Source organism: Dendronephthya gigantea, unplaced genomic scaffold (genome assembly GCF_004324835.1).
Source record: "Dendronephthya gigantea isolate DGI-Jeju-01 unplaced genomic scaffold, DenGig_1.0 000061F, whole genome shotgun sequence".
Classification (NCBI taxonomy): Eukaryota; Metazoa; Cnidaria; class Anthozoa; order Malacalcyonacea; family Nephtheidae; genus Dendronephthya; species Dendronephthya gigantea.
Window position 1 is genome coordinate 389,806 of NW_021163071.1, and position 25,425 is coordinate 415,230.

Sequence of the window (25,425 nt, forward strand, 5' to 3'; positions counted from 1 at the left end):
AATTTAGGCATTTAAAATTGTGCATTGATTAAAAAAAATATTACCGACTTTTGAAGTAGCAATACTTACTAAAGAATTATTGCATGGTAAAACTTTATTTTCGAGTCATTTGATTTTATTAGCCACAAAATTCATTGAGTGCTGTTCCTATTTCTCTGATACCTTTCTCTATTTCTTCTTCGGCCAGGAAGGCAAAGCATAATCGGATGAAGTTTTTAAAATTGCCATTGGGTGAGAATCTAAAAAAGTGAATATTAAAAAAGGCACCTTTTGATGTCTTTCAAAACAGCGGTGATCGTGTAGTAAGCTTATTTGAAAAGTTTGCAAGCTGTCAGAAAATGGTGGCAAAGGTGTAAGACTCTGCAAACTAATGGGTGAAGGTGTGAATGTATACTCACCAAACTAATGGCATTTGTCTCGCAGTGGCATTTATCTCGAAGTGTTAAAAAGGTTTTGCATGGCTTCGGCTCTTTGTGGAGATCGTATCATAATCGTTTCATATCAAAACGGTTTCAAACACCGTGAATTTACAATAGAGTTTGAAGCTAATTTAACGTATTAAACATATTTTATATAATTATATTACTATAAAATAAAATAGACAAAACGATTTGGAAAACGCTCGAAAACGACGCTCGTGTGCACATAGCCTGAGAAAATATTTAAATATACAAGACCTTAAGATGTCATTATTTTTGCAGTTTGTGGGAAAGTTTTATACAATTTTGATGCAAAGGTTTGTCGTGCATATAGCAATTAAAGCATAAAGAAGTAGGAGACACCACATTAAAATTATAACGTTATACACAGCCCCTCTTCCCCAAAAGAAAGGAATTAAACCCTAGCTCACTGTGAAGCAAGGTCGAGCTTTAGCAGCAGTAGAAATCACAGTTCTTATTATACATAGACATATAGTATATATATACACATAAAAAAAATGCAAACAGCAAACGAACATATATATACCTTCGTCCTGGACGCATAGAGACTTTGTGTTTCTCACAATATTTCGTAAAAGCTAAATAGGAATATATTATTATTCATGCATATTTTACATCACGCCGGATTTTACACACTAATTACTGTATGGCGGGTAAATTATCTCGTATATATAGATAATATATAGTATGATCATGCATACACATGCAAGTCCGAGGGTAAGCGGAGAAATAGTTAAACTTAAACAAAAATATAATGCCTTAATGTCGGGAGGACGCAAACTAATTTATACATGCAAGGAAAACTTTATACAACTATTAAGTGTATATAGTTCGAAAATCGAGTCTTTTATTACCTTCGGCGTCGCAGTTAGAGGGCAGTTCAATCCAAACGAAATATCCTCCCTAAATTGGTAATTTGTTACGTATGAAAATAAACTATATTTGTTACGTATATGAAAATAATATATATAATATTATAAAAAAATATATATACATGCAGTAGGGGGCAAAAGTTTGAGTCCAGTCGTTGTAGAATTCCAGTATTAAATCCTGTCAGCGTATTCGAGTTAAGACATGCGTGTTAGTGTTTCAGTACTGTAAACCATATTAATTGCACACTGTTTTGGTCCTAATGATGTAAATTATAACAAAATAAAGTTCTTATTCCTTTACACTGCCCAAGATGGGTGGGAAAAAGGGCAAAGTGATGGTGCACAAGGACAAATAGTTTCATTGAAGAATTCTTTCCTCGTAAGATCGCAGAAAAAGTGAGAATTTCAAAAGGTGGTATACAACTAACCTTAGAGAGGTTCGAAGAAACTAAATCCTACTCAAGCAAACTTTTAGCTGCTTCGGACATGCTGGGGTTGGCAATATTGAAAAATATAATAGTATCCTAATTAAAGAAAAGTGTCATCCAATTCTTCGAGGACATGGAATTTCATCTGGTACAAAGATGATCACGCGTCCAACTACATGATAATCACCCTAAGCACATGCACATCTTCTATGTGCCAGAAATCTTTTAGAAGCAAACTCGTTCTGGTGATCTCGTTCTCATGGCTTTCCACCTTAAATTCCAGATCTAAAACTTATGGAGCACTTGTAGGACCGTTTTAACCGGAAAAGGGCGAGGCATACAGACCACCAGCCAGGATGACTTGAGGCAAGTGGTCAACGAATGCTGGCAAGGTAAAGAACGTGCGACATTAAAAAACCTATGGAATCTATGCCAGCAAGAATAAAGGCCGCTTCAAGAACAAAAAAGAGGGATACTAAGCATTGACATGTAATGCATGTTTGCACATTAACATACGTTAAATGAATATCATAACATCTCATAGTTGTTGTACAGCATGTATTTTTCAGTTTATACTTATTTACTTTTTTCCAGTTCACTTATCGGGAAGGTTTTCTGTAGAAAATTAGTATATATGCTGCTAAAACAATGAAATACAATCACTGCATGGACTCAAACTTTTGCCTCCTACTGTATACATATGCATACTTATGAAAGATGGAAACTGGGCCAAAAACTTACACAGTATATATTAACGGGCTATAGCTACTATATATAGAAATATTTACCGTGGGTTTTCTGTATTTCACATACGGCTTCGCATATTTATCAAGAGATTCACACATCAACTCCATCTTTCTCTGAAAGTAGACATTTCATTATGTTTTTGCAGTATTTGAGAAAGCATCAATGAAAACCTGGTTGCATGCATGATAGTGGCCGATAATAGTCAACTTCAACATGCACTATATTTATTTATAATCAACTTTAAGTTTAAATAAAGGTTGAGAAATACCTATAAGATTGTGAGAGGAAAGCCAAAGGTTGACGCAGAAAGAAACGTATATTTTTATCTCAAAATACTACGGAAAGCTTTAATACTGTTAAAAAAACTACCAGCATTGGATCACCTCGCTAAGAAAAAAAACTGTAGAGTAACCTCCGCCCATTATAGAATTTATGGATATATTTCTCTTAATGAGTATATTTTTTTCATGCAAACAACAAACAACGACAGGCGGCTATTCTTGCATGATTACCTAGTTTTACCGTGCATGAAGACTACCTAGCTACCCTAAGTTTAGTCACATTGGAAGAGGGAATACTCACTTTTAAATCTAATATCATGTCCGTGAAATACGAAGATAGAATTTCATTCTTCAGAGCTGTACCCATAATAGCCGATGTGTATTGATTCAGGCCACCTCCGCTGGACAGGGTTGCACTGTGTTGAAGACGAACATATAGTCAATGCATGGTGATGATCGTATATTAATTGCAGTGTTTCATAGTGGTGTAAAGACGAGTGATAATCATATGATGTGATGGTAGTCATAGGAATTATTATTGCATATTCGTTTGAACATCCAAGTCACGTCTTAAACCAACCTGAGGATAATTTTGTCCTGGATAATTTTCGGAGCCTCGAGCCAACCTAATCTCATTCCAGGAGCGACTATCTTACTAAACGATCCATTTGACACCACGTGACCCTTGTAATCACTGTCTGATCTAAGAACATTAATGAAACTTGTAATTCACATGCTGTAACTTATTGTAATTCGGTCGTGTCGGATTTTGCATAATAACCAACAGGACAACGACATCTGAATTATCACATAATTACGACATCTGAATTATTATAATAATTCGTATACGAATTGTATTCTCTCCTCCCACTGACTGGAACAAATGAACAATTCCCATTGTACAAATGGGTAAACTGCATGGTTACTATGAAAATAAGTAATTAGAAATTAAGCTCGTTTCATACGTCGTATTTTTAGAGGTTTCTGCATGCATACTGCATGAACACATTAAACTTAGGATGTGAAATACTGCGTATGAAACGGGACTTAGCAGACAATAAAAATTGCTATTATTACTTTGTACGTATTTTTTATCATAACTAAACAGACGACGGGGTGGTGGCTTCGATTCAAAATTTATTATATTGTAAACATCATCACACACAGCTAGAATGTTGTATTTTCTTAGCACTTTGATCAGTGCAGAACATCGCTCTAAATGGAAATATTGACAGAATTACTGCTATATGGGTATAATAACCATTTAAAGGGCCTTCTCAGACAGTATGAACTCTACATAGCAGAACATAATACACTAACGCATTAAACCATTGGAAACACAATATGTGACGTTAACAGAAGCTATAAAAACATAACACTGAGCTAATTGCATGGTGAAACCAGGTGCAAGTAGATGTATTAGTGCAGGAAAAATGTATAATATCTCGGCCTTTGTTACCTAGACTAACCTGGTGGCAAACTCACTGACGTTGGGTTATTGAAAACAGGAACAGTGTAAAACATTGCACGATATGGTCGTGCTTCGCTGGTTTCCCCAAGTTTATCCATGTGCTCTAAAATTAACTGTTCCAGAGCATCTATTTTCACCCCATCATCATCTGTTGGAACTGAAAAAACAACGTACATAATGTTTACATTAACTACTTTACCAGGCAGCTTGTTAAAACTTGGTATGAAGCAGACTAAATCTATTAGCAGACCGGTCATAACGAAGTTCTGACCAATCTGATGTAACTATTTTTAAACAGCTGGTACTACTGAAGAAATGTAATACAGAAAAAAGTTAAATCGTAAATTAGGTAAATATACATTCCAAAAACTCTTTAGAACTTGGCTGAACTAAAATTAGAGTTCATTTATATCTAGTCATGCATTAGCTTTTTTTCGGTCCTGAAGAATTATTAAAAATTTTGATTGATCAACCTCATCCCTAAAGTCTTCTGGTCAGAATACTTTGGCAAAAAACGTTTGCATTGTTAACTGAATGACCTTTAAAATCATTGGCATACCACCAAGAATATTCAAGCCAAGATCTTGACGAAACATCTTTATAGCAATAAAATATGTTGGATCTTCAACAAAAACATAATCTCCAGGTTGAAACATCATTAGAGTCACCATCATGAGGCCATTTGTTGCACCACTTGTACAGACTATATCATTACTAATGCAAAACAAGAAATTTTTACTACTGTAAGTAAAAGTAATTTTCATAACATTGATTTGGGTGTGCCTGTTAATAATTGTGCTGAAATTGGGGATGAGTTTCAGTGGATGAATTTTTGCAATTTGAAGCTACTAACATGAAAATGGTGGACAGGTAATAATTAAAACTAGAAAAGATAGAACAATGATATGAAATCCTCCACTTTGAACTTCATCCATTAAACTGTAGCGTAGTTTTGAATGTATAACATTTGCATAATCTCGTAAGTTATGTGACATAGTAGATGACGTAATTCTAGCAGCGCTAGAACGCAGCTACAAGGAATTCATATATAAACTTAAGTAAAAGTTACGCTTTTGAAACAGCGCTTGAGCAGTACTAATTCACAGCGCTAACTCGGTCTTGTGAATTACTGATGATAATCGTGGATGGTAATCGTGGAACTTCAGTTACCTTATTGTATCGGATTGTATTACTATAGTATATGCGCGCCAAATACGTCATAATTAGCTTATGCGAGCACTATATAAACGCTTCCACACAATATATTAGAGAAAGATATATACGAAAGCTGTACGTAGAAGAAAGAAATATATTCCAACACTTGACTGGTGTGGGGCTGATTCCTATTACGACGATGGTGGAAACCTGAAGTACTTGATTGAAAGTTTGGTTCAGTAAAGCTAAATGCTAACGGTCCCTTGGACACCGACACACCCAGTATTGAGGTCCAACGTTACAAAACCATAAAACATCACTGTAGCCTTTTTTTACTATTTAGGAGACCCATTTTAGCTCTAGAGACCAGACAAAAGGATGGCTCATTGCCCTTTCCCCTTTGGTCAACACTGTACCTATCCACAGGATCTTGATATCTCTTAGAGAGAAATTTTGCAAGTTCTTGCACAAATACATAATCTCCACATAATGCACCATACTGAAACATATCACTATATTCTTCACTTTCCTTTGAAAAAATAAAATGTACATTATTTACTATTTATTATTCAGACTGTCCAGGTAAGTATGCCTAATAATAATAACCAATGAAATGCATCAGTGACAAGGCCAAACCAGGTTGGGCTGAATTAGGAAGATGTAATATAATGCAAAAGTGCTTAACTTATTATTGACTAACAGCTTCAATGTTTACTAATTAGCAGTTTAGAGTAAACCTTAACCCCATTTCATATCACTGATTACCAGTACTCTCCAATGTCTGGTATTTACCAGCACAACCCCTAGGCCCCTTATGCGTTCGTTTAGTTATTACACGCGATCTCACGTCACGGAGATATAAAGCACGCGCAATGAGGCCTAGGGACTAGGCTGGGTATTTACAAACGGCCGATCTACACGTAGCCTGCATGGCAAGTGGTCCCAAAAATCGGGCAAGGCGACGTAATCGTATACGATTCTTAAACCGGTTTTCACCAGCGATATTTTTCGCGCGAAGCGACTTTATTCTCTTGTATTTCAGCAATTTGGTCCACATCGTTGCAGTTGACAGCTCTGAGACAAAAGTAAAATGTCGCTTCGCGCGAAAACTTACCGCTGGTGGAAAACCGGCCTTCTACTAGGCGGAATTTTTCGACCGAACGAAATTTTCCGTTCGACTTTTCAATTGTGAGAATTCGACCGTAGCGGATTCCCTTCACCGGTCTGAATTGAAAAGAAAATCGAGCGAAAAACTCCGCCTAGTGGAAAACAGCCCTTGATAAGGTGGATTTCCATTCAGTGCAAAATGTCGCGCAATCGACTTTTTGCGATCGCTTTGTTTTGAAATACGAAGTGTCAAGCGGAACTCACCCAGTGTACTTACAAGAGAGGTTTCATTGTCCGCTATCTTGGCTTCACTGTTACTCACCCCATTAGATTAGCTTGACTGAACACATTTCAAAAGAAAGCATCGCAAGAATTCGATCGCACCACATTTTGCACTGAATGGAAATCCGGCATTATCCTGACATATGAAAACGATTGCCGACGCCACTCATTCTGTCATCAGTTTATAACTAAGTTTAAAATGTGACATTTTTGCACATACTTATTCGAATATATACGCCAGGATACGAATCGCATCGTGTAGATAGGCCTAAAAGAAACTCTTCCAAAGAAAGAATCTGCCCATTGCATGTGATTGCCAAATAGTGATTAATATTCAAGCAACTTGTCAACAATCTAACAACATGCTTAAAAACTATTTGCTACATGAAAACTATTTGCCAGTGATTGGCAAACTATTATCAGGTGTAATTGGATTTATACTTTGCAAACAACTTCTGGCATCAAGTAATAAAATAGTAACAGGCTTTTGATAGTACAAATTACCTAAAACTCACAAGTCGTTGCTTGGTTGCTTCAGCTAGCAATGGTTTTAATTTCGCCATCATTGCAAAGGACGGAGCACCTATTCCAAATGCCACTACGCCGGGTTTTAAAACTCCATCATTCTCAAATTGATTCCTTGCATTTATTCCCATTCTCGAAGTCTCTTTTGTGCTTGAATCTGCCATTTATTCGATACTCGGAGTGATTATCTGCAAATATATGCATCAATTTAATTCTCTAGCTAGTCAAATTATCTCAGTCGTACCCAGAGCTATGAAATTTAAATGTCTGGTAATAGACCTTTTCCATATTGACGTCAAACGCGGAAAGTCTGATGTTACACGAAGTTTGATTGCCTCGATAGTTTTGTGGAGCCAATTAAATTTCGTGTAGCATCAGCCGTTCCGCGTCTGACGTCATTATAGAAAGGTCTATTATATTTTACTTTACTCACCGAATAACTAAATAAGTGAAATCGGCCTTTCTCCGAGTTTCCCGATCGGTTGTTGTCGCCTTGTCGGTTGTTGTCGTTGCGTTGCACTTAAAAATTGAACTTATAAATTTCGCGATAATTCGCCTTAATTTTGTCCTTTAGGGACAGCAATGGTCACCATTAAAATAGGCGAAAATGCTTCAAAGGTAATCAGGTGGTCCCTAAATCAGCTTAGCATTCATTCCAAACAGTAAGATGGACGGCTAACAGCCAAGTCCGAGCACCGAAATATTAATGTCCAAAACCTTATCCGTGTCTCTACAATTAAGTCGTTCTGAGTACCTTTGCTTTGACAACAATAAGCAACTTCACTCCATTAGCGGAAACCAATGCTTGTTAAATTGTTGTACTTTTTAAGCCTTACAGACACAGTCGTGCCAATAGAAGCGTTCCGAGAAATGTTGACCAGTTCATTTCCTAACTTGAAGGAACACATCTACACAGTTCCTCAACAATTTGAAAAGTTCCTTAGAAAGTTCCTAACTTCCTGTTTCATTGACCAATCAGATTGCTCAAAAATAAAATATAAAATTTGATTGGTCAATGAAACAGGAAGTAGGAACTTTTTAAGGAACTTTTTAAATTGTTGAGGAATTGTGCAGATGTGTTCCTTCCCATAGAGATTGAGTTGACCTTGCATTAATTTATTTAATTATGCGTTCCTAGCGGCCATGTTGTTAGCCAGTGCGGTAAAGACACTGAGCTATAATATAATTCCTGGAGGACCGGCTCCTAATGTTTTGAAATACAAAAAGTGAAGCAAAAAACATGGCGGATTTTGGCCTTTGCTGACGCCAGATTGACGCCACTGGTTCTTATTTGCAATGGTAGTTACCACTGACCAACCGCGATCCAAAGCATGAAAAAATGCGAGCACCCTCCTGGTTTTCGATAAAAACAGGATTTGGTTTTTACAAAATTTTTTGTTTTTGAACAAAAACATGGATTTTTTTCCTTTTTTGCTGGTTCTTTTCAACTTCAACAAAGAAGCAGCTATTTGCTCTGCTTGTTCCTACCGCAATTTACTCATTAAAGAGGAAATTTTTGGCGATTTGCACTCAGGTAAGAGTTTTAAACAGGCTTTCGCAATTTTGATGTTTGAACTCTGAACGTCAAGTAAAAAATATAGCTTCGTAGTTCGACGGCTATGAAAGATCTGAAAACAGAAATGATATATTTACTAACATTTAATTTGTTTAACTACAACATATTTCTATTAATATTTGTTTATCCATTATATTTTACACTGATTTAAATCCATGAAGTTGAGCCAAAACTCAGGTCTAACCAGATCAATCATCAATGTGTCTATAGCCCATCTTTTCATGAAAAATCATACAAGATATATTACATCAAAGTATATAAAGGATGCAATAGGAACAAAAATATAATCTGAAGGAGCAAGGTCTGAGAATAACTTGACTAAATTCACTCACACTTCCAACTGAGGCATCATCATGGCCTCAGTAGCTGACACTAAATTATCTGTACTAATTTTGTCAACACTTACAGGGTGTATTATACATACAGTTAATCTCTGACATATCTTTCTTTTTGCAGGGATAATATAGGGTTTGGTAGATCAAGTGGAGGCATGTTATGCAAAATTCTGGAGAATTAAATTGAGACAACCATACTATTATACCCATGAACCGCACACATTCTTAAATACAGAAACTGTTTTATTATTTTTATAAATTACAATGTTTTATTAAAAGAAAATAAATATTACAATTGGTAAGGCTTTGTTTATTTCATTTCCAAAGAACCTTTCCAGTCATTGCAGGCTAATCTGGGAGAAGCTGGTAAGCCCCTTTTGCATATAATCAATAATAATTACCATGGATATCTTGGCCTATAAACATCCCTGGTTCTAATCTTCCTTAATGCAGCCTCTGCATTATCATTTGCAAATATAGAAAAGCATATGACCTGCACAGGGGCCATAATTATTGGTTTTATACCATGGAAAGAGCATGGCCTGTGCAGTCAGACAATTATAGTGCTGACCACTGCATGGTGCTGACTGCTGGAAGCTTTTAATTTGATAGTCCATCCTTATAGGTTTAGGCTAATAAGCTCATCAATATACATGATATATGCTGATATAGTTCAGTACAGAAAAACTATTTCTTCTGGCTAATGAAATCCAGCTAAACAAATAGGCAGGCTACCCTTGGTTGAAATTGCACATCTTCATCCTCCCAATGATTCTTAGCCAGTTAGCCTCTGTTTTTTTGGACTTGAATTTACATCATGTTACCTTTTAGCGTTCTTTGGAAGAAAATGCCTGAAATATGTATGTAATATGAAAAATAAATTACTTCCAAAGTATAGGGTAATCTTTTTAGTAGTTGTTCAAACTTCAAACTATACATTTCACTTCTCGTGCCGCCGTCTTTTGGTCAAATATTAAAATATATAAACAACGACATCTATCTAAAGACTGTTAACGAAAAAAAATGGTGAAGTTTTATCTAAAAAATGAAATTTATGAATAATATATTTACCTGTCAGTCAACTGCATTTTCGTTTCGGGAAATTTCTTGAAGTTTTATTATTTATCTGTTATTTGTTTCCTGTTTTTGACAGAAGTAACGTGTACGACTTTGATATCTTCACAAAAACGTCTAACATATCTGATCAAAAAGTTTTCAGTTCAAAAATATTGACTGACGTTTAAATTTTTTTCGGAAAATATAATAATGAGAACTGAATACTATTTTTAACAAAAACCAGGGGGGAGTGCATTTGTAGCGGGCTCAGAATTGAGCCTTGGTCAGTGGTAACTACCATGGCGAATAGGAACCAGTGGCGTCAATCTGGCGTCAGCAAACGCCGAAATCCGCCATGTTTTTTGCTTCACTTTTTGGTCGCGAGCCGGTCCTCCAGGAATTATATTATAGCTCAGTGGGTAAAGAGCATAGAGATTATAAATAAAACTAGAGGAGTCATCGAGGAGAAATTGGGGAGCGCGTTAATGGGGGGCAAATCCAAGTCCCGGATGTTCACTCATTCATGATGTCCGAGGCCAAAATATGTCGTTTTTAACGAGTTTTTTTTATTTCTAAATGTTTTTTTGCCTAAAATATCGTCTCAGGATGTCTAAGTTAGTAAAACCAGTTTCAAAAAGCACTGTTTTTCCTTAAAAAACCGGCAAAGCGACCTAAATAACGAATATAACTTTTTTAAAATTGTTGCTAACGTGGTTGCTAAGGAGGCATTGATCTAGCCAATCAGCGCTTGGCTTAGCATCCGGGACTTGAATTTGCCCCCCATTATCGCGCTCCCTTTTTTGACTGATGTTTCCGATACCAATGCCTCCTCTAGTGTTATTTATAATCTCTATGGTAAAGAGAGGCTCGATTCCCCCCGAACATTATAAATAGCCATCGCTATATAAATAAACAGATCGCTCCCACTTCTATCCTCTTCTAAAGGATAAGAACTAACAAAATCTGGTTTTGAGAAAAAAATTGAGCAACGTTTTTGTCAAAAATACGATTTCTCCAGATAGTTCTGTCTCGGCTGTTTATATTCCATACATGTGTTCAAGCCGCCGCCATATGCATGCTTTCCCGGGGGAGAAGGCCTCTTTTGAGCGCACTGGCTAAGCGAAGGGTACGCAAAATTAATGGCAGTCAAACCTCTGTATGCTCTGTGCTAGAGGGGTCATCGAGGAGAAAATGGGGAGCGCGTTAATGGGGGAGCGCGTTAAGGCTAATTTCCACTCCGGAAAACGAGCAGCGGATCGGATCGGAACGAAAGATAATCCGCGCGTGCGCCGTCTGTTTAAATTTTTGGCTTATATTGATCCGAAAGCGTCCGAGACCGGATAAAAAAAGTTCAAATAGTTTTAAATTTTTTTGATCCGATACGAAATCCTTCATGGATCGGACCAGCTCGGAAAAAAAATCCGATCCGATCCGCTGCTCGTTTTCCGGAGATTCCGGAGTGGAAATTAGCCTGAAATTAGCCTTTAGTGTTATTTATAATCTCTATGTTCCTTCCAGTGAACTCTAAAAAGACTGGAAATGGAACGATCATAGGAACGATCATATGGGAACGATAACTTGGCCGCCATCTTTGAAGCCAGCACTGATAGCCGCCATGAAGGCCAAGAGTTGAAATTACACCACCAAAACACCGCCGGTTTTTTATACACACATCCATCTCATCTGATCATGAATAAAAGCTTAAAACAAGCATTGACACTTAGATTTTACTAAAAAACAAGTTTTATGAACGTGAAAAGGAAACAAATTCTCTACAATCAAAACGTATAATGCAATGTTTTCTAGTTTGTCTTGACATTCGTAACATTGCGTACTTTTTGCTCCCCCCAAATCCAGAGAAGCCCATCACTGCTGCCATTTCTGAGACAATCTTACCACCAATTTCATTTTCAAGTTTTCTTTTCTTAATTTTTCTTGCTTCTTCCCTGTTGTTCAAATTTTGCTGACAGACAATGAACCTTTAATTCTAACTCGCGTGCAAAGTACTTCCTGTTAGTTATCTCTGAAACTCGTTTGACCACGGCTAAAGCCAAGAACTGATTCATTGTTATCTTTAAGCCATCAACGACCCGATAAGAGTAAAAGATTTAAAAGCAAGTGAACTTAAGAAGCATTTATATTAGATCAGATCAGTGGGTATTTATCACTTGCTTCTTTTCCTACTCAATTAGGATATGTGCACGCGAGCGTCGTTTTCGCGCGTTTTTAAACTCGTTTTTGTCTAGAAAAGATATGCTTAATATTAGCTTCAAATTTCCATTGTAAATTGACGGTGTTTGAAACCGTTTTGGCATGAAAACGAATGTGAAAATGCCCACTGAAAAACATTACCGTGTGCACATAGCCTTAGTCAATATACGTGATATAACGTACAATATAGGTAACAAAAATTCAATTTTCCATGCAGGCACGACAGGCCAAACCAAAGAAACTCGTCCAGGAAACACTATGGAATATTCTATTGACATACTATAAATTCTTATGGATATTGTGAAAACATTTTAATTGCAAAATTAGACATAAAATTGTGCATTGATTCAAAAAATAATGCAGACTTTTAAAGTATACTTACATTCATAACAAAGAATTATTGGTGAAACTTTATTTCGAAGTCATTTGATTTCATTAACTACAATACTCAGTGAGTGCTGTTCCTATTTCTCGGACACCTTTCTCTATTTCTTCTTCGGTCGGGAAGGCAAAGCATAATCGGACAAAGTTTTTGAAATTGCCACAGGGTGAGCAGCTAAAAAAAGTGGAATAGAAAATAAACCTATTTTGATGTCTAGTAAAACAGTGGTGATCGTGTAGTAATCTTAGTAATGAAGTTTGCAAGTTGTCAGAAAATGTAGGTAATTAAAGAAAATGTTCGACAAAAGTTCGGGATATAATTGTGGAGACAATTTTTAAATATTAGATCCCTGAGATGCCATAGTTTATGGAGTTTGGAAGAATGTTTTTCAAATGAGAAAGCAAGAGAAAAAAAGGAGGCAATACAAAGATAAAACATTTTATTATACAGCCTTTCCAAAAACTAAAGTAAGCAATTGAATCTCCTAACAACAGAAGCCTCACGCGGCGGCAGAAATTATACTTTCTACAACCTACATAATATGTATAAAAATGCATAATACAAACGACCAGGGACGGAGCCAGACCTTAAAGAGGGCGGGGGGAGGGGGGTAGCCGTGAAGTTAAAGTTTCAGCTCGTCTAACCGGGCCGAAAGTATTTTTCAATTACATGGAAAGTTTCCGCCCGGGCTGAGTCTATGACACGTGAGAATTATTTTATCATGAACCAGGGTAAAATTTCAGCCCTGCCCGAGTTAGTAAAGGGCTGGTAGTAGACCTATTTCGATTCTTTGAGCACTTTAACATCTTGAATGACAATAACTTGACCTTCAAGGAACTGTGATTGCAAATAAAAATGAAACAAACAAATGAAAAAGCTTTTTTGTCAAGCCGATTTTTACTGCCCGGGTCGAATTTTTTTTACGACAACAACACTGAGTTTCAGCCCAGGCTGAATAAAACAAGCATACTTGAAAGATTGAGTAGATTTAACTTTTCTTAATTAAATTAATTCATTTTGAAGTAAGCATATATTAGCAATAATTTTTTCAAATGGGTGAGGAGGGGGGGAGCCGCCCTTCCACTGGCTACGTCCCTGAAAAACGACATACTTTGGTCCTGGAAGCATATCTACTTTGTGCTTCTCTTCACAATATTTCGCGAAAGCTAAATAGAAAAATATATTATTATAAAAATGATTTATCTTCAAAAAACGACTTTTAAAGTTCCTTTACACTACACTAAATTTATCGGCACGGCAGAGCTAAAATGTGTACCCATATCAATTTCATCTGTGCTCGGCCTTTGTATTGGTAGCCTGAACACTAATAAAACTGGTCACGGGTACCAATTTTAGCCGTGCAGCCCGTGCCGTGCCAATGAATTGAGTGTAGTGCAAGCGAGGCTTTAGTGCGATTTACACACCAGCCGGTATTATTTCTCACGTGTTGAAATACACATTTAAGTCCGAGAGGTAAGAGAAACAAACTAAAATTATGGACTCTATTCTATCACCTTCAGCGTCGCAGTTGGAGGGCAGTTCAGCCCAAACAAAATATCCTCCCTAAATTGGAAATTCAAAATAAACTATATTTTGGAAATATTTTGTATATAAACGGAGGAAAACGGGTAAATCGGTCGAAATTATCTAGTATATACACGCGGGCTATAGTATAGCTCCTTCGACTTCATATATTTACCGTGGGTTTTCTGTATTTCACATACTGCTTTGCATATTTATCAAGAGCTTCACACATCAACTCCATCTTTCTCTGAACGTAAACATTTCATTATATTGTGCAGTAATAATGACTATTTTAGCTAGACGGCAACATGACTGAGTTTGTTAGTGACATATCAGCTAACCTGAACACAGATATATACACGATAACCACCAACATTAGATCTTTTAGCATTTTTGTATTTTCCAGTATTCAAACAACAAACTACGACAGCTGGCATTGTTGCATGCATATATACAGATATACCTAGCTGGACCCTAAGTAATATAAGCCCCGTTTACACTACACTGAATTTATCAGCACAGCACGGCTAAAATGGGCACCCGTACCCAATTTTATCAGTGTTCAGGCTACCAAAACAAAGGCCGAGTACAGATGAAATGGGTACGGGTGCCCATTTTAGCCGTGCCGTGCTAATAAATTGAGTGTAGTGTAAACGGGGCTATAGTTACATTAGAAGCGAGAATACTCACTTTCAAATCTGATATCATGTCCGTGAAATACGACGATAGAATTTCGTTCTTCAGAGCTGTACCCATAATAGCCGATGTGTATTGATTCAGGCCACCTCCGCTGGACAGGGTTGCACTGTGTTGAAGACGAACATATACTCAATGGTGATGATCATAGTAGTATTTCACAGTGGTGTAAAAACGAGTGTTAACCATATTATGGTGTTGGTGATGGTAGTCATAGAAATTATTATTGCATATTCGTTTGAAGAAAATAAACAACGTTCATGTCACATCTTAAACCAACCTGAAGATAACTTTGTCCCGGATAATTTTAGGAGCCTCGAGCCAACCTAATCTCATTCCAGGAGCGACTATTTTACTAAATGATCCATTTGATACCACGTGACCCTTGTAATCACTGTCTGATCTAAAAACATTAATTCATCTATCAGTAACTCATATAATTGTTAACACCAGGCTATACCCAACTCTCAAAACAGAAAAATTTCGATGCGAAATTTCGAAATATTTGCATAATCGATATGTGTGCTCTGGTGGTCGAAGCCCGTGTTTGGATCAGGCTATCCAAACACGTAAACCGGCAACTTTGCATGGCTATATTTTCCGTACTTTACAATATTTCGCAGCCAAACTTTGCAATTTTACAAAGTTTAGTATGTTCTAGAGGTATAAAGGGTCTTAATTTCGAGTGGAATTATACACACTTCAAATTCAACTCAAAAACAGTTAATGGAAAAACAAGATGCCTGTTCTGGCATTAACCCCGACTTGCCGCACACGCCAAATAGCTTCTGAACATAAACAATACAGTTCATACTCATTTAGATGCCTTGCCAACCTAAATGTTATTCGATCGCGAAATTCAGAAGCACATCGTACTTTAAAAAGTATAGAAGTATATCAAAAATGTAAAAAAACTGCATGATACGTCTGATACATTCGCTTTGTCTTACACTTTGCCTTTAGAATTCGCGCTTATATAGTTATATTAATCTTCAATCCTGTGCAATATGCGACGTGTAAACGCGCCCATACACGACCACATCTTGTTAAACGGCGAAATAGCAGCGATATTACTAAAATAGGACCAGAATCTACATGTATTAAATATATTCTTACCCCAATTAAATCTAAACTTAATCGAACAGCATCAAAAGAACGGTTTGTTTGTTCCTCTTGGAGGAATTGCCGTATCAACGGTATCATGCGAGCGAAATCGAACCGCACATCGGAAAATTAGCCAAAGGCAAAGCTGTGCACTACAACTCTTGGTAGACAAAACTGTGACGTAAATAAATACGGTCACATACACATTTCAAATGCTAATATATAATGTATATTTCGCACCAAAACACACTTGTCCTCCGGCAGGAATCGAACCCGCGCTTTTGCGATGCAGGTGCAATGTTCTTGCCACTGAGCTACACATGTAGCTGGCAAGAGCAAGCGTGGTTAATGTGTATAGGATGGTAATGCCGGGAGTAGGTGAGGGTATAAATCGATTATGATTTTTGGCACTTCACTCGATGAGGGTAAATTCTAGAGGTATAAAGGGTCTTAATTTTGAGTGGAATTATACACACTTCAAATTCAAGCCAGGAACGGTTGATGGGAACATCAACCGTTCCTGGCTTGAATTTGAAGTGTGTATAATTCCACTCGAAATTAAGACCTTTATACCTCTAGAATTTACCTACATCGAGTGAAGTGCCAAAAATCATAATCGATTTATAAGTTTATGCACTTTTAATATAATATATTCCGCAGATGTAAAAAACGGCGAATGAAACGGGGATTAGCAAAGAATATAAACTGCTATTAATATTTTGCACCTACTTTTTATCATAATTAAACAGTCGACGGGGTGGCGGCTTTGATTCAAAATTTATTATATTGTAAACATCATCACACACAGCTAGAATGTTGTATTTTCTTAGCACTTTGATCAATGCAGAGCATCGTTCTAAATGGAAATATTGACAGTATTACCACCACGGAAGTGGGGTGGGAGGCATGATTCTTAATGTAAGGACTTGCCCCCCCCCAAAAAAAAAAATTAGCAAGCATGGTTAAATTTAATGTGTTTCTGAATTTGTTGCTAAAAATTTAAATCTGAACTTGCAGCTGAAAAGAGAGGCTCCTCTTTACCTAACCCTGCTATAAAAAAAGGATTCATTGACTTAACACTTCTGCTTTAGCCCCTGCTCCCAACTTAAAATCAATTTCTACAGCTATGATATGACAACAATTTAAAGGGGCAACTGAACCCTGAATAGCAGAACAAAATCTCAACACATTTTACCATTGGTAACACTAACATAGGATTTGAGTATGATTAGATAAAAACGTAATAGTATGACCGGTTGCAAGCAAACACTAGTAACGTTTGTACCTCATTAGTGCCAACAGGTGCAAGTAGGCAGCTATGAGTTAATACTACAGCAAAAATGAATATTATTTCTGATCGTGTAGTTAGACTAACCTTGTGGCAAATTCACTGATGTTGGGTTATTGCAAACAGGGGCAGTATAAAACATTGCACGATATGGTCGTGCCTCGCTGGTTTCCCCAAGTTTATCCATGTGCTTTAAAATTAACTGTTCCAGAACATCTATTTTCACCCCATCATCATCTGTTGGAACTGAAAAAAAACAATGCATAATGTCTACATTACTTTACCATGCAGGTTGCTAATTAGCGAAGAGGTGACAGTTAAAAACGTTTAATGAAGTTTAGAACTTTTGTTAAACTAAATTACTAAAATTAGTTTATGTCTATTATCTACAGTCACTGTTTTTTTCCCGAATTATGCCATCTATCTTTTGCATTTTGATTTAACTAATTATCCCCAGGATTTTCTTTTGGTCAGATTATTTTGGTATTTATTAGGGAAATGTTCACATTGTTCACTGCCATAATCTTTAAAAATTAAAATCAATGCATACCAGCAAGAATATTCAAGCCAAGATCTTGACGAAACAGCTGTATAGCAATAAAATATGTTGGATCTTCAACAAAAATATAATCTCCAGGTTGAAACATTGTTAGAGTTATCATCACGAGCCCATTTGTTGCACCACTTGTACAGACTATATCATGACTAGTGCAAAACAAGAAATATTTTCAAGAAAGTCATTGTCATAATATTGATATTTTTGTGCCAAATAATAACTGCACTGAAAATGGAGTGTGATTTTGGTGGATAAATATTTGCAAATTGAAGTTAATAGATCATAGATGGAGATAGTGGACATGTAATAATTAACCAAAGACAATAATGGCATCTTTCACATCAAACTTCATCCCGACATCTCCTAAATGATAACACATCACTCTAGACTCTTTTTACTATTTTGGAGACTCCTTTTAGCTCCAGGGACCAGATGAAAGGATGGCTCACTGCCCTTCACCCCTTGGGCAACACTGTACCTATCCACAGGATCATGATATCTTTTGGAGAGAAATTTTGCAAGTTCTTGCACAAATACATAATCCCCACACAATGCACCATACTGAAACATATCACTATATTCTTCACTTTCCTTTAAAAAAATAAAATGTAAATTATTTACTATTTATTATTAAGACTGCATGTCCATAATAACCAACAATGAAGTGCATCAGTGACAAGGCCAGCTAGTTTGGAATGAATTCAATGCTCAAATGTTTCTTAATTTGATCTTCTTCAATGTTTCTTTTCAAATTAATATCAATATTTCTCCATGATACATAAACTAAGCAAACCAGGTCATGGTGAAGATGTAATATAATGCAAAAGTGCTAATTTATAATTTGACTAACAGCTTTTAAGTTTACAAAATAGCAATTTAGACAATTAACCTCATAGGCATATACAATTAACCTCATAGACTGGACTAAATTAGTAAAAAGAGGACTGGACTGAATTATATAGTAAAACACGGACTCGACTAGATTAGTAAAACACGGACTTGGACTATAGATTAGTAAAACACAGACTGGAATCGATAAAAATTCTTTAATTGTGATTTGACATAACCTATAGTTTGCCCAAAAATTTGTCAATACATGCCAGAAAACTGTTTTACCGAGAGCACTCCGTATGGTTCTGATGTTTTGCTTTTAGCAATATGTGATTAAAGAATGATGGAATTCAGTATGATAGTTTTAAATAAGTCTACCATATCAGTATCTTTTTGAGAATAGTGATCAAACAGATTAATATAATAATTTTTTGGAAACTTAATAATAATCAATCCCATCATTGTGCATTTAAATATCCCCACTGACATCTTAATCTATATAGCTGTATACTACCCTTACATAATCATTCTGCATGATGATTAACAAATTCATCATTTGAACACGTTGAATTGAGAGGCATGCATTTTACAGCATTTATAACTGTATTTAGAGAAAAGAAGCTTTCAAATAATTACGGCTTACACTGTCTCCCCAGCCACCAGTGGTGAAGATTGCTAAAAGAGGAGTAATTTTCCAACCAATATACACCGTAATAAATATATATTAAAAAGACTACTTATAAACTCTTGCCAGATAAAGCAAAATAACTTGTAATGGAACATAAATTGAACAGCAATATGTTCGTGTTAAACTTTCAAACGATTGAACAAAAACTTCCAGCTGAAGTTCTTGCCTTTTGCAAACAAGCATTTTGAGTAGCTAACGCTAGAAAATGCCAACGCTAGAAATTTCCTACTAGCTGCTTGTTCAAAGCACAAAAACTGAAAGGATATTATTACACTATCCGTAAAACATGGCCCAGGAGGAAGAAAAATACAATCACATGTGATCGCCACGATTTTCTTAACCAAATCAATCAAAAACACTACAGGCCGAAACCTCTATTAATAACAACTAATAACGTATCTTTTTAACTGAATTAAAATAGTAATTCTACAGAAATTTTGCAGTAATTCGAAAGAACACACACAATTCACTCCCCTTCGACCGGCGTCCGGCAGCCATATTGTAATTTCCATAGCAACCGCGCAAATACGTCATGTTAAAAATCAACTAATCGCCTAACTCATATAACACCATATAACACCAAACACCCTTTGTTAAATAGGTTCTGTGTATTTTACATGTGATTGGTTTATTCGTAGTCACATGACTTTTAATAAATGCAATGTTTCCCGCCAGGGAAACAAGTGAAAAATTGTTGCCCGCTTCTTGTTATAACAAAGTAAAGTGGGGTTTTTTAAAATGTTTTTGTTCCTATATAACAAAACACTCAATGAACACTACCTCGGGAAATAGTGAGTTTTGTTTTCCCTTGAGTATCAATGTTCCCCTTGACTTCGTCTCGGGAAACATTGAGACTCTTGGAAAAACAAAACTCACTATTTCCCTCGGGAGCATACATTAAGTGTATAATGTATAACACTGACTAAAAAGCGTAAGCGATTCGTCACTGCGCATCGCTTGCAGCGTATGCTTAGCAAGTGACTAGATGCATTCACCCCACCGAAATGCTTGTTTCAAAATACATTGAGCCGAACGTTAACTGAATTGATGCGAAAAACTGCACGATGTTAACCGGGCTTCGCATTGATAGCTCAGAAATTGTTGAAAGTAGAAACAAAAATATGTGTACTGTGGTCTTGACAAAATCTACTCTAAATCACTGTATCTATTATTTCTATCTATAGAATCCTGTATGACTGAAAGTTCTCAAAATAGCCGGTGCATGTCCGGTACCGCGGTACGCCATTCCCAGTTGCCGTGTACGCGAATCCGTGTACACTAACCGTTCGCCATTTAACTGAAGTATATTGTGACCATCTTATTAGCGTTCAGCGTTAACATCAGCTGCGGGTGAGGACTGTATCCAAGTATTTGGAAATGTACGCTTTCTAAAGCCCCGTTTACACTACGCAAACTCAAATCCGGGTCGAACTCAAGCGTACTCGATCGAAGCTTCAAGCTATTAAAACGACTTTCGCGTTCAGGGAAGCTCGCACACGCTGGTTCCTAATTCAAGGGACTGTATCTTTCGTATTTTCGTTTTTTTACGTTTAATTCTCTATCTGTTTACATCCAATTCGATTCTAATCACCAATCTATTCACGATCAGTTCACAATCTATTGACAATCTACTCAGAACCTTTTGATAATCTACTCACAATCCAGCTCTCTATTTATAATAACTGGTGACTCCCTTTTGGCACATACAATTTGAAGTTTCCGTTCTCTTTTCTCCACAAAGGAGCATTTCATTTCTGCGTTATCTTGTTATGTCCATATCGTCTGTTCCAATCTTTTACTAATGTAACATAACATTCTACTTGGCAATAATAACTATTTTAGTTAACAAACAGATCTAACCTAACATTCTACTTGGCAATAACGACTATTTTACTTTTACGCAACTTTTATGACAACAACACTGCACGCATATTCTGTGTACTCGATCGAAGCTAAACGAATGTATGCATATGCTGTGTACTCGATTGAAGCTAAACGACACTGCACGCATATTCTGTGTGAGTACACGAGCAAAACTTAACGACTGAACGCATATTTTGTGAACTCGTTCGAAGCTAAACGACTGCGCGCGATCAAAATTAAACGTCTGTACGCATATTCTGTGTCTCGATCAAAACTAAACGACTGCGCGCGTATTTGGTGTACTCGATTTGGTTTATATATTTCAAAGTTTAATAATATATTATGTTGCTAAAATGGGTATGGGCAATCGACAATTCACAGACTCCTCATTCCTCTCTTATATATATAAAAACTTGCGATGAATGTCACCATGAGATCAAGTAATAAAATCTTAACAGCCTTTTGATAATAGGTATAGTACAAATTACTTAAAACTCACAAGTCGTTGTTTAGTAGCTTCAGCTAGCAACGGTTTCAACTTGGTCATAATTGCAGAGGACAGACCACCCAATCCAAACGCCACTACGCCGGGTTTTAAAAGTCCAAAATTCTCGAATAAATTCCTTGCATCTATGCCCTTTCTCGAAGTCTCTTCCGTGCTTGAATCCACCATATTCGATACTGGGAGTGATCAGCCGGTCGGCACTAGATCATAGACAACATATGCACATATCTGAAACTGCTATATATAACGGTCAGCGATGTTGCATTTGCTCGATACTTAATATAAATGTGGTCTTATTATACTTAAAAATTAAAATACTTTGTAAACGCTTTCCTTTCAATTCATACAACTCAGGACGATACAAATTGACTGTATTGACTGACTCACAATTTAATAATGAGTATTACAAAATGAATTGCTCAAGTCATTCTCAGAGATAGATTTCTCAAACAACCTTTCCTCGTATAATATCATAGTTTGTTAGTTTTAATATTATGGATGAAGAGCCTTGTAATGTGGATATGCCATAATAAAATCTTTATTATTATTATTAATAAAGTTTTCATTATTATTATTATAACGTTAAAATTCATTATTATGGAAGTATAGTTTCAGCAATATTTACAAATCTTATTTCTTTTCATATATGTAATTGTATTATATTATTTTTACTTTATAACTGACTGGTGTCACAGGAATTTTGCCCTCCCAGGAGATTCCCCCTCTAATAAATTTTGAATTTTTGATCTAATAACAAAACGACTGCAAGTTGAAGAGTATTGGAAAATGTGAGCCTTGAATGGGTATAACATGTTGTACATACACACTAAGACATACTATTTAATTCATATTTTGAATTTGATCAATTCCATTATGTTTGTCAATACAATTAATGATAATGTGTTAACAGAGAACAAAAATCGCAAAGGGAAGGTGAAGTTTCTGAAAGGGAGCCAATTTCCTAAGAATTTTATGTCCCCCCTCCCTGGAAGGGTGATATTACTAGGGGGGGGGGGCAAAATTACTGCGACACCCGTACAATAAATACATTACTTTAAACACCCACCAACTGAACCTGATATATTTCTAGCATCACATCTTTTGGAGGAATAATATATATATATATATATATATATATATATATATATATATATATATATATATATATATATATACATACCCTCATTAATTAACCAGCAGTACTCTACCACTGACAAGTAAAATCATCTGGCGTTTATAGATAGAGTAAATTCTAAAGCATTTCCCATCAACGGGTTTAGCTCTGGCCTTGTAATCAGAGAAATATGCAACTTTATGGTATTAACAATGCACTCAAATGTACTGTTTATATACAGGTTATACTGTTTTATATATTCAGCTATTTCAATTAAGGTTCCAGTGGGACATTAGATGAATTGTTGAAACTTGAAGGAAATTTTCACCAACTAAGTCACAGAAGATCAACCAACTATGTCACAGAATGATTTATCAATATCCTTTGCGGGGATATATTATATCACAGTTAATAGAGGTGTGATTATATTTTGCTTTCCTTCGAGCCAATTTTCCAATTTTCGCGCGCTATTTTATTATGAAATCAAATTAGGGCACCCGCTGACCAATATATATAGCAGTTTCAGATATGTGCATATGTTGTCTATGATCTAGTGCCGACCTGATCAGCCTCGTACCTGGGGCGCTTTATTCGAAAACATAAAGGCTGCATTCAGCCAACCTCGTACCTAGGGTCAGTTTTGCCTTAGGCATTCTTGACGCAACATGCAGTTTTTCACATTTACTCGTGCGCAGTCTCTTTGTCCGAGTTATGTAAAGTCATAGACAATCCAGAAGACAATGTCTTTTGGATTGTCTATGGTAAAGTCAACCGAATCTCGAATTGAAAAAATTTTGTATGTCTGTCGGCATTCCGGGGGGTCACGGGGGGTGTCTCATCTGGGAAACGTACTGCATTTCCAGGAAAAATGTAGAAAATGGTTGTTAGCAAATTCAATAGCAAATTGGTAATATTTATACTTCCAAGACGCGTACTGCACAACCAAGGATATTTTGTTTTTAATGCGATAATCCAATGGCAAATTGGCAATATTTTATATATACTTAGTTTTTGTGACAAAAATTATTGAAAAGTGACAGTCAGATTATATAATTTTCACACCTGATGACTGAAATAGTTTCATTTATTCAAATTTATTCACAAATATCACATTATTTTTTTATCTTTATACCACAGTAATACTGTTAGGCCTGAGTTTCAGCACCGGTTTCAGCCCGGGTAACTCAAACCGGGCTGAAATTCTTGTCATGTAATCGCGTGCGCGATTTTGTAACAACCCCGGGCTGAAGACACTCCATGTAATCAGCCCCTTAAATGACTTAATTAATTTATATGTTTTAGTTAAATGTTATTTAATCATGCTCACTGATTTGTGCCAGTTATCGCTCGTTTGAATACAAATAGTTACCTTGTATCTTGTATAAACTGGTTCGTGAGGTACTCAGGAAACAATTATAGATTGAACCGCGAAAACCGGAAAAGCCCTGAACCACCTCATTGACGCGAAGCGGCCGAAAGAAGAGGTAAGCGAATCTCTTCTTTTATATAAGAAAACGTACGAGACTTTGGTATCAAAGCATGAAGAATATACCAGTCTGATAGAAAGCGACGAGCTGTTTACAGAAGAGGAAAGTTGGTTTGACAACTGTCAAGAAACGTTCATGAATTTGGACATAAAAGCAAAGTTATATACGGAGGCAATAGTAGAAAATATCAGCGAACCGTTAAATACTAATGTAGGTGCATGTACTAGTAATTCAAGTCTAGATCAATATGAACAAAACATGGACGGTGAAACTAGCATGCAAACGTCTAATGGAATTTCAACAATTTCAAATATGCCTGAAAACGATAATTCTGGTAGCATAACATGCACACACATCTGGTAGTATTAATCTGTCGCCTGTGGCTCAGGCGCCCAATCCTGTCATCACAACGGGCGATCCAACTGAACACGCAAATCACCAGATAACGAGTCAAACATGTAGTTTTAAGATGGAAAAGCCTAAAATGCCCAAATTCAACGGTGATGTAAGAGAGTACGCAATTTTCCGCGCAGATTTTAGGTACGCTGTTGAATCAAGACTGATACGGCAAACGCGACGCAATGACATTTTTGCGAACATGCCTCCAGGGTAAACCACTTGAGTTAATTAAGGGAATATGTACAGATTACGACGCAGCGTGGGAATACCTTGACTCCGTTTACGGAGATCCGCGTTATGTCTCGAACACGATAAGTCAATATATTGCTAAATTTAAACCGCTACGCGAAGACGAAGACTCCCGATTTTGCGAATTAGTTCACTTAGTTCGAGAATGTTATAACACATGGAAAGAAGTCGGGCTGCCCAGTGACATGGACAATAGCCATATGTTGTCCATAATAGAGCAAAAAATGTGCGTCGACGACCGGAAAGTGTGGTC

At 36.4% G+C, this 25,425-nt stretch overlaps 3 protein-coding genes across 5 annotated transcripts; all 3 read right to left on the reverse strand.

The window, feature by feature from the left end:
• Positions 1-17: 17 nt before the first annotated feature.
• LOC114530282 (2-aminoadipate transaminase-like) lies at positions 18-4,322 on the reverse strand. Of its 2 annotated transcripts, XM_028551888.1 has the most exons (7): positions 4,238-4,322; positions 3,349-3,471; positions 3,070-3,184; positions 2,529-2,600; positions 1,295-1,343; positions 967-1,018; positions 18-239 (listed from the first exon to the last, which is right to left on the reverse strand). In XM_028551888.1, the coding sequence occupies exons 2-7, from the start codon at positions 3,402-3,404 to the stop codon at positions 119-121; spliced, it is 465 nt and encodes a 154-aa protein (XP_028407689.1). In that variant the 5' UTR covers positions 3,405-3,471; positions 4,238-4,322; the 3' UTR covers positions 18-118. The 2 variants fall into 2 exon arrangements, with proteins under 2 accessions (XP_028407689.1, XP_028407688.1); XM_028551887.1 differs by lacking the exon at positions 4,238-4,322 and having other exon boundaries at positions 3,349-3,689.
• LOC114530281 (LL-diaminopimelate aminotransferase-like) lies at positions 3,894-7,592 on the reverse strand. The gene is made up of 4 exons (XM_028551886.1): positions 7,299-7,592; positions 5,811-5,923; positions 4,779-4,953; positions 3,894-4,396 (listed from the first exon to the last, which is right to left on the reverse strand). Exons 1-4 carry the CDS (start codon positions 7,470-7,472, stop codon positions 4,373-4,375), a joined length of 486 nt encoding a protein of 161 aa, XP_028407687.1. The 5' UTR covers positions 7,473-7,592; the 3' UTR covers positions 3,894-4,372.
• A 5,190-nt stretch (positions 7,593-12,782) lies between these two features.
• On the reverse strand, positions 12,783-22,109 carry LOC114530280 (uncharacterized HTH-type transcriptional regulator YjiR-like). 2 transcript variants are annotated; one of them, XM_028551883.1, is made up of 11 exons: positions 21,918-22,109; positions 18,515-18,627; positions 18,031-18,185; positions 17,568-17,726; positions 16,922-17,048; positions 15,369-15,491; positions 15,083-15,197; positions 14,568-14,639; positions 14,383-14,431; positions 13,980-14,034; positions 12,783-13,042 (listed from the first exon to the last, which is right to left on the reverse strand). In XM_028551883.1, the coding sequence occupies exons 1-11, from the start codon at positions 22,089-22,091 to the stop codon at positions 12,922-12,924; spliced, it is 1,263 nt and encodes a 420-aa protein (XP_028407684.1). In that variant the 5' UTR covers positions 22,092-22,109; the 3' UTR covers positions 12,783-12,921. The 2 variants fall into 2 exon arrangements, with proteins under 2 accessions (XP_028407684.1, XP_028407685.1); XM_028551884.1 differs by lacking the exon at positions 21,918-22,109 and adding an exon at positions 19,511-20,259.
• Positions 22,110-25,425: the final 3,316 nt, after the last annotated feature.

What these genes read in the sequence shown, in the direction of transcription:
- LOC114530281 (XM_028551886.1), bottom strand. Translation starts at nt 7,472, where the DNA reads ATGGCAGATTCAAGCACAAAAGAGACTTCGAGAATGGGAATAAATGCA. An exon ending in AAGCAACCAAGCAACGACTT is followed by an intron (nt 5,924 to 7,298) that starts GTGAGTTTTAGG and finishes ATTTTTTCAAAG; the next exon opens with GAAAGTGAAGAATATAGTGA. An exon ending in GTATGCCAATGATTTTAAAG is followed by an intron (nt 4,397 to 4,778) that starts GTCATTCAGTTA and finishes TTGTTTTTTCAG; the next exon opens with TTCCAACAGATGATGATGGG.
- LOC114530280 (XM_028551883.1), bottom strand. Translation starts at nt 22,091, where the DNA reads ATGGTGGATTCAAGCACGGAAGAGACTTCGAGAAAGGGCATAGATGCA. An exon ending in TGGCTTGAATATTCTTGCTG is followed by an intron (nt 17,727 to 18,030) that starts GTATGCATTGAT and finishes GTTTTTTTTCAG; the next exon opens with TTCCAACAGATGATGATGGG. An exon ending in TGAAATACAGAAAACCCACG is followed by an intron (nt 14,432 to 14,567) that starts GTAAATATATGA and finishes TTTCCAATTTAG; the next exon opens with GGAGGATATTTTGTTTGGGC.
- LOC114530282 (XM_028551888.1), bottom strand. Translation starts at nt 3,404, where the DNA reads ATGAGATTAGGTTGGCTCGAGGCTCCGAAAATTATCCAGGACAAAATT. An exon ending in TGAAATACAGAAAACCCACG is followed by an intron (nt 1,344 to 2,528) that starts GTAAATATTTCT and finishes TTACCAATTTAG; the next exon opens with GGAGGATATTTCGTTTGGAT. An exon ending in CTCTAACTGCGACGCCGAAG is followed by an intron (nt 1,019 to 1,294) that starts GTAATAAAAGAC and finishes ATTCCTATTTAG; the next exon opens with CTTTTACGAAATATTGTGAG.